A 14,017-nucleotide genomic window follows, 5' to 3' on the forward strand; every position below is an offset into this window, starting at 1 on the left:
ATTAATATTATTTAGAATTAAAATGATAGTCTCAGTCAGGATGATAGTAAAACTACCATTGATTGACATAAAAATCCATCTGGTTCCCTCACATCCTTCACAGAAGGAAATCTGCCACCCTTTCCTGGTCTCGCCTTCATTTAACTCCAAACCCATTGCACTAGGACTGACTGTCAACCACCCTCTGAATAACAAGCCACTCAGTCCAAGGGCAATTCAAGAGTCTAGATCAGTTGGGACTATATTCACTGGAGTTTAGAAGAATAAGGCGGGATCTTGGAGAAACCTATAAAACTCTAACAGGACTAGCTTGGGTAAAAGCAGGAAGGGTGTTCCCAATGATGTGAGAATCCCGAACTGGCGCTCACAGTCTAAGGATACAAAGTCGGACTGAGATGAGGAGAAATTTCTGCACACAGATGCTGGGGACCCTGTGGAATTCTCTGCCACAGAAAGCGGTTGAGGTTAAAACATTAAATGCTTTCATGGTGTTAGATATAGTTCTTCGCACTAAAGGGATCTAAAAGCAAGGGGAGAAAGCAGCAACAGGGGACTGAGTTCAATGATCAGCCACGATCATATTGAATGGGGGAGCAGGCTCGAAGGGCCGAATGGCCAACTCCTGTTCCTGTTTTCCATATTTCTAGAGGCCTCGAAATTTGCATTTGCCAATATTGCACAAGAGAAAGAAGAAATGAAAATCAATTAACAACTACAGTTGAACGGACTCAACTGTCAAGTACGTATATTTAAAGCTGATATAATAATGAGCCTTCTCACATCCTCAAAACAAGTCACTGCATTTCACACAGTGAAGATCAGACGCTGCTTTTATTTAGAAAATTTTCGAGGCTTCCGGTACCAGCAACATTTGACAAACAACAATGGGATAAATGAGTTGCATATCTGCTGTTTTTTTTGCTGTTGACAAGGGAGTAAATACTGGCCAAAAACTCTCATGTGGGAGGAATGGCCAAAGATTCAATGGAAACACTTGTGTACATAAACTGTAGAGTGAAAGGAAAGGTTTAATGCGGTAAACACAGTTCAAACTGGAATTACAGCTGATGTCTTCACATTAATGGAGAAACAGAGGGATCTTGGGATCCATGTCCACAGATCCCTCAAACGTGCCACCCAAGTTGACAGGGTTGTTAAGAAGGCATAAAGTGTATTGGCTGTCATTAGCAGGGGGATTGAGTTTAAGAGGCACGAGGTTATGCTGCAGCTCTACAGAGCCCTGGTTAGACCACACTTGGAATATTGTGTTCAGTTCTAGTCACCTCATTATAGGAAGGATGTGGAAGCTTTAGAGAGCGCGAATGGGAGATTTACCAGGATGCTGCCTGGACTGGAGGGCATGTCTTATGAAGAAGGGTTGAGGAAGCTGGAGCTTTTCTCATTGGAGTGAAGAAGGCTGAGAGGTGAATTGATAGAGGTGTACAAGATGATGCGATGCATAGATAGAGACTTTTTCTCAGGGTGGAAATGGCTATCATAAGGGGCATAATTTTAAGGTGATTGGAGGAAGGTTTAGGGGAGATGGCAGAGGTAGGTTCTTTACCGAGAGTGGTGGGTGTGTGGAATGCACTGCCAGCGGTGGTAGTAGAGTCAGATACATTAAGGACATTTAAGTGACTCTTGGGTAGGCACATGGTTGATTGTAAAATAAAGGGCATGTAGGTTAGTTTGACCTGAGAGTAGGATAAAAAGTCATCACAACATCAATGGCTGAAGGGCCTGTACTCTGCTGTACTGTTCTACATTGCATGTTTTATGCTCTATCAATCCTTCTGCCCCGACAATGACCTTACCTTCTATTATCTCCAACTGTTGATGAATGAGAAGACGGTCTACCTGAGGAACAACAGAGTTTAATTCATTTTCTATTTCATTCATACCTTACCCAAATGTTGCTGCTATACAGTGGGTTACTTTTATGGGACGCTGCTTTATGAAGTAACTTTGCAAAATTTGTTACTGTGCCCATTTCGCTGACCTTCCATGTATTATATCTCTCATTAAATGGCTTTGTTCAAAATTACTTCGTATCCAATCTTATTTCCACTTCTATCCAGTGATACTTTTGAGGCCAAAATAGCCCATTAAACTTTCCTTCCCTTCACCACTGGCACACTGAGTAATCTGCACTATCTCTGTGATACGTTGCAGTGACTCACCAATGCCATTGACTGTACCTTCCTAACCCACAGCAACGGCAGTCTGGGAGAAGCAGGGGGAAGGTTTCCGGGAAACAGTTCAACAGCCACACGCTATTCCTTCTTGAAACTACATTATCATTCCTCACTTTCATTGGGCCAAAGTCTTGCTATTTGTGCCTTAACTGCAGCCAATCATTGCTCACCACCACTTTCTCAAGGGATAGGTAATAAATGCCATCCCATGAACCAATAAAACGATGGTAGAGCCTTGCTTATTGGATGTAAAGGCTTGTATCGGTAAAGATGTGCAGTCAAAAACCACATGCACCGCTCAATGTGTACTTCTTTCTTGGTGCTCCTTTAGTGTTGATGGCAGATCGTTCAATGAGTATGATTTCATGAAATTCGTGCAAATGCTCCAAACTTGACCCCACCAATGATTGAAATGGGAACAACCTGCCTCTGGCTATGACCAAAACTTTCAATGCATAACTAGACTGTGCTTGTACATTGCTGAAAATGTGTTGCTGGAAAAGCGCAGCAGGTCAGGCAGCATCCAGGGAACAGGAGAATCAACGTTTCGGGCATAAGCCCTTCTTCAGGAATGAGGAAATTGTGTCCAGCAGGCTAAGATAAAAGGTAGGGAGGAGGGACTTGGGGGAGGGGCGTTGGGAATGCGATAGGTGGAGGGAGGTCAAGGTGAGGGTGATAGGCCGGAGTGGGGGTGGGGGCGGAGAGGTCGGGAAGAAGATTGCAGGTTAGGAAGGCGGTGCTGAGTTCGAGGGATTTGACTGAGACAAGGTGGGGGGAGGGGAAATGAGGAAACTGGAAAAATCTGAGTTCATCCCTTGTGGTTGGAGGGTTCCTAGGCGGAAGATGAGGCGCTCTTCCTCCAACCATAGCAACATGACGGTTGGAGGAAGAATGCCTCATCTTCTGCCTAGGAACTCTACAACCACAAGGGATGAACTCAGATTTCTCCAGTTTCCTCATTTCCCCTCCCCCCACCTTGTCTCAGTCCCAACCCTCGAACTCAGCACCGCCTTCCTAACCTGCAATCTTCTTCCTGACCTCTCCGTCCCCACCCCACTCCGGCCTGTCAGCCTCACCTTGACCTCCTTCCACCTATCGCATTCCCAACGCCCCTCCCCCAAGTCCCTTCTCCCTACCTTTTATCTTAGCCTGCTGGACACACTTTCCTCATTCCTGAGGAAGGGCTTATGCCCGAAAAATCGATTCTCCTGTTCCTTTGATGCTGCCTGACCTGCTGCGCTTTTCCAGCAACACATTTTCAGCTCTGATCTCCAGCGTCTGCAGCCCTCACTTTCTCCTTTGTGCTTGTTCATTGACTAGACTCGTCAATAATCATAATCAGAGCCTTATTGCTTCCCTTGCCTGCTGGTTGACTCTGTCTCTGAAGCACAATCTCCTGGCGAGGAGGCTAGGTGTACAGGGAATGCCAATTGAGGTACGGCCAGACCACAGCCCTTGATTTCTATTCCGTTAATTTTGTTGTGGTCCCAGAACTTTGTGAGGGCCAGACTATTGGGAAATGTTTGATCAGAGAGCTGATTGCTTCATCTTGTGAGAGGGAAAAACGACTATGCCAAGGCAGAGTGAGGCAATATCTCCAAGTGTTTGATGATGGGCATTCATAAGCATCTCTGGTGTGCCAAGGTGACATCAAGCACACATCTGCTCTAACCTTCAAAAAGCTTCAACAGGGCAGAGACAGGATGGTCATTGTTAGGCTACTCTCCAACTAATGTGTTATTTAAATTGAAGGTAAAAGGTATTGATGACAGAGTGGACAGCAGATGACTAGTCCAATATTGTCCCCGTATCCCATTGACAAACATTAAAATGAGCGATTAGTCAAATGTCTTTGTACCTCCAGAAGATACTCCAGCCCCGGTGGGCATTGCGTTGAGTTTTCTGCCATTCTGAATTACCTTCATGGATGTCGAAGACCAGGGAATGTGATGGGGGACAGTTTCAGGCCAGCTGGATTGAAGCAGAAGTTCTGAAGCATTAGCGGCTGCTGCTCATTTTTATTCCTGGAGAATAAGTCAATTTCTATACAACTAAAATGTTACTGCGGACCAAAGGCCAATTGATTACAGCTAAATCGTCAAAGATGAGAAATAAGATTGAAAGTTATGAATGAAAGTATTGATAACAATTGGGAGAAGGTGTTGCAGTGGGGGGAGTCTGTACCTGTAGGTTTCCTAAGGGGTAAATGAGAATATAACAGCATAAGCATGAGGAGCAGATGTAGGCCATTCAGCCCATTGAGCCTGCTCCTCCATTTGACATGATCATGGCTGACATCTCGGCCTCAACTCCACTTTCATGTCCACTATCCATAATGCTTCAACCCACTACTAATTAAAAATCTGTTTATCTCCTCCTTACATTTATTCTGAGTCTCAGCATCCACTGCACTCTGGGGAAGTAAATTCCACAGATTCATGACCCTTTAAGTGAAGTAATTCCTCAGTATATCTGTTCTTAATCTCTTAATCTAAAACCATGATCTCGGTTTCAGATTGCAGCACAAGGGGAAACATCTGCATCGACTTTGTCCATCCCTTATAGCATCTTATTTCTCTCATTTGGATCTTCTCTTATTCTTCTAAACTCAAGCAAGTATGGGTTAAGCTGCTCAATCTCTCCTCATAAGATAAGTCTTTCATCTCTGGAACTACTCTTATCTACCTTCTCTGAATTGCAATTCCCTCCCTCCTCACAGAAGGGGATCAAACTGTGCTCAGTGACGTGAAGGAATGAGTGTTACCATGGCTTAGTCATCCGGTTATAGAGATGTATGGTATGGAAACAGGCCCTTCGGTCCAACTCATCCATGCCGACCAGATACCATAACCTAATCTAGTCCCATTTGCCAACACTTAGCTCATATCCCTCTAAAACCTTCCTATTCATATCTAGATGCCTTTTAAATGTAATTGTACCAGTCTCACCACTTTCTCTAGCAGCTCATTTCATACATATACCACTCTCTGTCACAAAGAGCCCAGGGCCTGTTACAGAGACCACGGGACCTGTCACAGAGACCGCGGAGCCCGTTGGTGAGACCCTGGGACCCATTACAGAGACCCCGGAGTGTGTTACAGAGACCCCGGGTCGTGTTACAGAGACCCCGGAGTGTGTTACAGAGACCCCGAGGCGTGTTACAGAGACCCCGGAGCATGTTACAGAGACCCCGGGGCGTGTTACAGAGACCCCGGAGCATGTTACAGAGACCCTAGAGCATGTTACAGAGACCCTAGAGCATGTTACAGAGACCCCGGGGCGTGTTACAGAGACCCCGGAGCATGTTACAGAGACCCCGGGGCGTGTTACAGAGACCCCGGAGCATGTTACAGAGACCCCGGAGCATGTTACAGAGACCCTAGAGCATGTTACAGAGACCCCGGAGTGTGTTACAGAGACCCTAGAGCATGTTACAGAGACCCCGGGGTGTGTTACAGAGACCCTAGAGCATGTTACAGAGACCCCGGGGTGTGTTACAGAGACCCCGGGGCGTGTTACAGAGACCCTACAGCATGTTACAGAGACCTCAGAGCATGTTACAGAGACCCCGGGACGTGTTACAGAGACCCCGGATCGTGTTACAGAGACCCCGGGGTGTGTTACATAGACCCTGCGGTGTGTTACATAGACCCAGGAGTGTGTTACAGAGACCCCGGGGCGTGTTACAGAGACCCCGGGGCGTGTTACAGAGACCCCGGAGTGTGTTACAGAGACCCCGGGGCATGTTACAGAGACCCCGGAGTGTGTTACAGAGACCCCGGAGTGTGTTACAGAGACCCCGGGGCGTGTTACAGAGACCCCGGGGCATGTTACAGAGACCCCGGGGCGTGTTACAGAGACCCCGGGGTGTGTTACAGAGACCCCGGGGCATGTTACAGAGACCCCGGGGCGTGTTACAGAGACCCCGGGGTGTGTTACAGAGACCCCGGAGTGTGTTACAGAGACCCCGGGGTGTGTTACAGAGACCCCAGAGCATGGTACAGAGACCCCGGGGCGTGTTACAGAGACCCCGGGGCATGTTACAGAGACCCCGGGGCGTGTTACAGAGACCCCGGAGTGTGTTACAGAGACCCCGGGGTGTGTTACAGAGACCCTGGGGCGTGTTACAGAGACCCCGGAGTGTGTTACAGAGACCCCGGGGCATGTTACAGAGACCCTGGGGCGTGTTACAGAGACCCCGGAGTGTGTTACAGAGACCCCGGGGCGTGTTACAGAGACCCTGGGGTGTGTTACAGAGACCCCGGGGCGTGTTACAGAGACCCCGGAGTGTGTTACAGAGACCCCGGGGTGTGTTACAGAGACCCCGGAGTGTGTTACAGAGACCCCGGGGCGTGTTACAGAGACCCCGGAGTGTGTTACAGAGACCCCGGGGCATGTTACAGAGACCCCGGAGTGTGTTACAGAGACCCCGGAGTGTGTTACAGAGACCCCGGGGCGTGTTACAGAGACCCCGGGGCGTGTTACAGAGACCCCGGGGCGTGTTACAGAGACCCCGGGGCATGTTACAGAGACCCCGGGGCGTGTTACAGAGACCCCGGGGCATGTTACAGAGACCCTGGGGCGTGTTACAGAGACCCCGGAGTGTGTTACAGAGACCGCGGGGTGTGTTACAGAGACCCCGGGGCGTGTTACAGAGACCCTGGGGTGTGTTACAGAGACCCTGGGGTGTGTTACAGAGACCCCGGGGCGTGTTACAGAGACCCCGGGGCGTGTTACAGAGACCCTGGGGTGTGTTACAGAGACCCTGGGGTGTGTTACAGAGACCCTGGGGTGTGTTACAGAGACCCCGGGGCGTGTTACAGAGACCCCGGGGCGTGTTACAGAGACCCTGGGGTGTGTTACAGAGACCCCGGGGCGTGTTACAGAGACCCTGGGGTGTGTTACAGAGACCCTGGGGCGTGTTACAGAGACCCCGGGGCGTGTTACAGAGACCCCGGAGTGTGTTACAGAGACCCCGGGGTGTGTTACAGAGACCCCGGAGTGTGTTACAGAGACCCCGGACTGTGTTACAGAGACCCCGGGGCGTGTTACAGAGACCCCGGAGTGTGTTACAGAGACCCCGGGGCATGTTACAGAGACCCCGGAGTGTGTTACAGAGACCCCGGAGTGTGTTACAGAGACCCCGGGGCGTGTTACAGAGACCCCGGGGCATGTTACAGAGACCCCGGGGCGTGTTACAGAGACCCCGGGGTGTGTTACAGAGACCCCGGGGCATGTTACAGAGACCCCGGGGCGTGTTACAGAGACCCCGGGGTGTGTTACAGAGACCCCGGGGCGTGTTACAGAGACCCTGGGGCGTGTTACAGAGACCCCGGAGTGTGTTACAGAGACCCCGGGGCATGTTACAGAGACCCCGGGGCATGTTACAGAGACCCTGGAGTGTGTTACAGAGACCCCGGAGTGTGTTACAGAGACCCTGGAGTGTGTTACAGAGACCCCGGAGTGTGTTACAGAGACCCCGGGGCGTGTTACAGAGACCCTGGAGTGTGTTACAGAGACCCCGGGGCGTGTTACAGAGACCCCGGAGTGTGTTACAGAGACCCCGGAGTGTGTTACAGAGACCCCGGGGCATGTTACAGAGACCCCGGGGCGTGTTACAGAGACCCTGGAGTGTGTTACAGAGACCCCGGGGCGTGTTACAGAGACCCCGGAGTGTGTTACAGAGACCCCGGAGTGTGTTACAGAGACCCCGGGGCGTGTTACAGAGACCCTGGAGTGTGTTACAGAGACCCCGGGGCGTGTTACAGAGACCCCGGAGTGTGTTACAGAGACCCCGGAGTGTGTTACAGAGACCCCGGGGCATGTTACAGAGACCCCGGGGCATGTTACAGAGACCCCGGGGCGTGTTACAGAGACCCTGGGGCGTGTTACAGAGACCCCGGAGTGTGTTACAGAGACCCCGGGGCATGTTACAGAGACCCCGGGGCATGTTACAGAGACCCCGGGGCGTGTTACAGAGACCCCGGGGCATGTTACAGAGACCCCGGGGCATGTTACAGAGACCCCGGGGCATGTTACAGAGACCCCGGGGCGTGTTACAGAGACCCCGGAGTGTGTTACAGAGACCCTGGAGTGTGTTACAGAGACCCCGGGGCGTGTTACAGAGACCCCGGGGCGTGTTACAGAGACCCCGGGGTGTGTTACAGAGACCCCGGGGCGTGTTACAGAGACCCCGGGGTGTGTTACAGAGACCCCGGGGCATGTTACAGAGACCCCGGGGCGTGTTACAGAGACCCCGGGGTGTGTTACAGAGACCCCGGGGTGTGTTACAGAGACCCCGGAGTGTGTTACAGAGACCCCGGGGTGTGTTACAGAGACCCCGGAGTGTGTTACAGAGACCCCGGGGCGTGTTACAGAGACCCCGGAGTGTGTTACAGAGACCCCGGAGTGTGTTACAGAGACCCCGGGGTGTGTTACAGAGACCCCGGAGTGTGTTACAGAGACCCCGGGGCGTGTTACAGAGACCCCGGAGTGTGTTACAGAGACCCCGGAGTGTGTTACAGAGACCCCGGGGTGTGTTACAGAGACCCCGGGGTGTGTTACAGAGACCCCAGAGCATGTTACAGAGACCCCGGAGTGTGTTACAGAGACCCCGGAGTGTGTTACAGAGACCCCGGGGCGTGTTACAGAGACCCCGGGGCATGTTACAGAGACCCCGGAGTGTGTTACAGAGACCCCGGGGCGTGTTACAGAGACCCTGGGGTGTGTTACAGAGACCCCAGAGCATGTTACAGAGACCCCGGGGTGTGTTACAGAGACCCCGGAGTGTGTTACAGAGACCCCGGGGCGTGTTACAGAGACCCCGGGGCATGTTACAGAGACCCCGGGGTGTGTTACAGAGACCCCAGAGCATGTTACAGAGACCCCGGAGTGTGTTACAGAGACCCCGGAGTGTGTTACAGAGACCCCGGGGCGTGTTACAGAGACCCCGGGGCATGTTACAGAGACCCCGGAGTGTGTTACAGAGACCCCGGAGTGTGTTACAGAGACCCCGGAGTGTGTTACAGAGACCCCGGGGCGTGTTACAGAGACCCTGGGGTGTGTTACAGAGACCCCAGAGCATGTTACAGAGACCCCGGGGTGTGTTACAGAGACCCCGGAGTGTGTTACAGAGACCCCGGGGCGTGTTACAGAGACCCCGGGGCATGTTACAGAGACCCCGGGGTGTGTTACAGAGACCCCAGAGCATGTTACAGAGACCCCGGAGTGTGTTACAGAGACCCCGGAGTGTGTTACAGAGACCCCGGGGCGTGTTACAGAGACCCCGGGGCATGTTACAGAGACCCCGGAGTGTGTTACAGAGACCCCGGGGTGTGTTACAGAGACCCCGGGGTGTGTTACAGAGACCCCGGGGTGTGTTACAGAGACCCCAGAGCATGTTACAGAGACCCCGGAGTGTGTTACAGAGACCCCGGAGTGTGTTACAGAGACCCCGGGGCGTGTTACAGAGACCCCGGGGCATGTTACAGAGACCCCGGAGTGTGTTACAGAGACCCCGGGGTGTGTTACAGAGACCCCGGAGTGTGTTACAGAGACCCCGGGGCATGTTACAGAGACCCCGGAGTGTGTTACAGAGACCCCGGGGCGTGTTACAGAGACCCTGGGGTGTGTTACAGAGACCCCGGGGCGTGTTACAGAGACCCTGGGGTGTGTTACAGAGACCCCGGAGTGTGTTACAGAGACCCCGGAGTGTGTTACAGAGACCCCGGAGTGTGTTACAGAGACCCCGGAGTGTGTTACAGAGACCCCGGGGCGTGTTACAGAGACCCCGGGGCGTGTTACAGAGACCCCGGGGCATGTTACAGAGACCCTGGGGTGTGTTACAGAGACCCCGGAGTGTGTTACAGAGACCCCGGGGCATGTTACAGAGACCCCGGGGCGTGTTACAGAGACCCTGGGGTGTGTTACAGAGACCCCGGGGCGTGTTACAGAGACCCCGGGGCATGTTACAGAGACCCCGGGGCGTGTTACAGAGACCCTGGGGTGTGTTACAGAGACCCCGGGGCGTGTTACAGAGACCCCGGGGCATGTTACAGAGACCCCGGGGCGTGTTACAGAGACCCCGGGGCATGTTACAGAGACCCTGGAGCGTGTTACAGAGACCCCGGGGCATGTTACAGAGACCCCGGGGCGTGTTACAGAGACCCCGGGGTGTGTTACAGAGACCCCGGGGCGTGTTACAGAGACCCCGGGGCATGTTACAGAGACCCCGGGGCGTGTTACAGAGACCCTGGGGTGTGTTACAGAGACCCCGGGGCGTGTTACAGAGACCCCGGGGCATGTTACAGAGACCCCGGAGTGTGTTACAGAGACCCCGGGGTGTGTTACAGAGACCCCGGGGCGTGTTACAGAGACCCTGGGGTGTGTTACAGAGACCCCGGAGTGTGTTACAGAGACCCCGGGGCGTGTTACAGAGACCCCGGGGCATGTTACAGAGACCCCGGGGTGTGTTACAGAGACCCCGGGGTGTGTTACAGAGACCCCGGGGCGTGTTACAGAGACCCCGGGGCATGTTACAGAGACCCCGGGGTGTGTTACAGAGACCCCGGAGTGTGTTACAGAGACCCCGGGGTGTGTTACAGAGACCCCGGGGCGTGTTACAGAGACCCCGGAGTGTGTTACAGAGACCCCGGGGCGTGTTACAGAGACCCCGGGGCATGTTACAGAGACCCTGGGGTGTGTTACAGAGACCCCGGGGCGTGTTACAGAGACCCTGGGGTGTGTTACAGAGACCCCGGAGTGTGTTACAGAGACCCCGGGGCGTGTTACAGAGACCCCGGGGCATGTTACAGAGACCCCGGGGTGTGTTACAGAGACCCCGGGGTGTGTTACAGAGACCCCGGAGTGTGTTACAGAGACCCCGGGGTGTGTTACAGAGACCCCGGGGCGTGTTACAGAGACCCCGGGGTGTGTTACAGAGACCCCGGGGTGTGTTACAGAGACCCCGGGGTGTGTTACAGAGACCCCGGAGTGTGTTACAGAGACCCCGGGGCGTGTTACAGAGACCCCGGGGTGTGTTACAGAGACCCCGGGGTGTGTTACAGAGACCCCGGGGTGTGTTACAGAGACCCCGGGGTGTGTTACAGAGACCCTGGAGTGTGTTACAGAGACCCTGGGGCGTGTTACAGAGACCCTGGAGTGTGTTACAGAGACCCTGGGGCGTGTTACAGAGACCCCGGGGCGTGTTACAGAGACCACGGAGTGTGTTACAGAGACCGCGGGGCGTGTTACAGAGACCCCGGGGCATGTTACAGAGACCCCGGAGTGTGTTACAGAGACCCTGGGGCGTGTTACAGAGACCCCGGAGTGTGTTACAGAGACCCTGGGGCGTGTTACAGAGACCCTGGAGTGTGTTACAGAGACCCCGGAGTGTGTTACAGGGACCCCAGAGCATGTTACAGAGACCCTGGGGTGTGTTACAGAGACCCTGGGGCGTGTTACAGAGACCCCGGGGCGTGTTACAGAGACCCCGGAGTGTGTTACAGAGACCCCGGGGTGTGTTACAGAGACCCCGGGACGTGTTACAGAGACCCCGGAGTGTGTTACAGAGACCCCGGGGCGTGTTACAGAGACCCCGGAGTGTGTTACAGAGACCCCGGGGTGTGTTACAGAGACCCCGGGGTGTGTTACAGAGACCCCGGGGTGTGTTACAGAGACCGCAGGGCGTGTTACAGAGACCCCGGACTGTGTTACAGAGACCCCGGAGTGTGTTACAGAGACCCCGGGGCGTGTTACAGAGACCCCGGGGTGTGTTACAGAGACCCCGGACTGTGTTACAGAGACCCCGGAGTGTGTTACAGAGACCCCGGGGCATGTTACAGAGACCCTGGGGCGTGTTACAGAGACCCCGGAGTGTGTTACAGAGACCCCGGGGCGTGTTACAGTGACCCCGGGGTGTGTTACAGAGACCCCGGGGTGTGTTACAGAGACCGCAGGGCGTGTTACAGAGACCCCGGGGCGTGTTACAGAGACCCCGGGGCGTGTTACAGAGACCCCGGGGTGTGTTACAGAGACCCCGGGGTGTGTTACAGAGACCCCGGGGTGTGTTACAGAGACCCCGGGGTGTGTTACAGAGACCGCAGGGCGTGTTACAGAGACCCCGGGGCGTGTTACAGTGACCCCGGGGTGTGTTACAGAGACCCCGGGGTGTGTTACAGAGACCGCAGGGCGTGTTACAGAGACCCCGGGGCGTGTTACAGAGACCCCGGGGCGTGTTACAGAGACCCCGGGGTGTGTTACAGAGACCCCGGGGTGTGTTACAGAGACCCCGGGGCGTGTTACAGAGACCCCGGGGTGTGTTACAGAGACCCCGGGGTGTGTTACAGAGACCGCAGGGCGTGTTACAGAGACCCCGGGGCGTGTTACAGAGACCCCGGGGCGTGTTACAGAGACCCTGGGGCGTGTTACAGAGACCCTGGGGCGTGTTACAGAGACCCCGGAGTGTGTTACAGAGACCCCGGAGTGTGTTACAGAGACCCCGGACTGTGTTACAGAGACCCCGGGGCGTGTTACAGAGACCCCGGAGTGTGTTACAGAGACCCTGGGGCGTGTTACAGAGACCCCGGAGTGTGTTACAGAGACCCCGGAGTGTGTTACAGAGACCCCGGACTGTGTTACAGAGACCCCGGGGCGTGTTACAGAGACCCCGGGGCGTGTTACAGAGACCCCGGAGTGTGTTACAGAGACCCCGGAGTGTGTTACAGAGACCCCGGGGCGTGTTACAGAGACCCCGGGGTGTGTTACAGAGACCCCGGGGTGTGTTACAGAGACCCCGGAGTGTGTTACAGAGACCGCAGGGCGTGTTACAGAGACCCCGGGGCATGTTACAGAGACCCCGGGGCGTGTTACAGAGACCCTGGGGTGTGTTACAGAGACCCTGGGGCGTGTTACAGAGACCCCGGGGCGTGTTACAGAGACCCTGGGGTGTGTTACAGAGACCCTGGGGCGTGTTACAGAGACCCCGGGGCGTGTTACAGAGACCCCGGGGTGTGTTACAGAGACCCTGGGGCGTGTTACAGAGACCCTGGGGTGTGTTACAGAGACCCCGGAGTGTGTTACAGAGACCCCGGAGTGTGTTACAGAGACCCCGGGGCGTGTTACAGAGACCCCGGGGTGTGTTACAGAGACCGTGGGGCGTGTTACAGTGACTCCGGGGCGTGTTACAGAGACCCTGGTGCGTGTTACAGAGACCCTGGGGCGTGTTACAGAGACCCCAGGGCGTGTTACAGTGACCCCGGGGCGTGTTACAGTGACCCCGGGGCGTGTTACAGAGACCCCGGAGTGTGTTACAGAGACCCCGGGGTGTGTTACAGAGACCGTGGGGCGTGTTACAGTGACTCCGGGGCGTGTTACAGAGACCCCAGGGCGTGTTACAGTGACCCCGGGGCGTGTTACAGTGACCCCGGGGCGTGTTACAGAGACCCTGGAGTGTGTTACAGAGACCCCGAGGTATGTTACAGAGACCCCGGAGTGTGTTACAGAGACCCCGGAGTGTGTTACAGAGACCCCGGGGCATGTTACAGAGACCCTGGGGTGTGTTACAGAGACCCAGGGCGTGTTACAGAGACCCCGGAGTGTGTTACAGAGACCCCGGACTGTGTTACAGAGACCCCGGGGCGTGTTACAGAGACCCCGGGGCGTGTTACAGAGACCCCGGAGTGTGTTACAGAGACCCCGGACTGTGTTACAGAGACCCCGGGGCGTGTTACAGAGACCCCGGGGCGTGTTACAGAGACCCCGGAGTGTGTTACAGAGACCCCGGACTGTGTTACAGAGACCCCGGGGCGTGTTACAGAGACCCC

The 14,017-nt window shown here is 54.8% G+C and overlaps 1 protein-coding gene across 2 annotated transcripts in view; it reads right to left on the bottom strand.

Annotated features, from left to right (window-relative positions):
- Positions 1 to 14,017, bottom strand: part of LOC122555665 (phospholipid scramblase 1-like) — an 85,843-nt gene that overhangs the window by 30,866 nt on the left and 40,960 nt on the right. For both annotated transcript variants that reach the window (XM_087993214.1, XM_087993213.1), the window contains exons 3-4: positions 4,054 to 4,166; positions 1,815 to 1,857 (exon numbers count right to left, since the gene is read on the bottom strand). In XM_087993214.1, coding sequence (XP_087849340.1) covers positions 1,815 to 1,857; positions 4,054 to 4,104 — 94 coding nt within the window. In that variant the 5' untranslated portion in view covers positions 4,105 to 4,166. The remainder of the gene's footprint in view (positions 1 to 1,814; positions 1,858 to 4,053; positions 4,167 to 14,017) is intronic.

The sequence above is a fragment of the Chiloscyllium plagiosum genome, unplaced genomic scaffold (genome assembly GCF_037043375.1).
Source record: "Chiloscyllium plagiosum isolate Xiang-an unplaced genomic scaffold, Cpla_swu_hap1 HiC_scaffold_13, whole genome shotgun sequence".
Classification (NCBI taxonomy): domain Eukaryota; kingdom Metazoa; phylum Chordata; class Chondrichthyes; order Orectolobiformes; family Hemiscylliidae; genus Chiloscyllium; species Chiloscyllium plagiosum.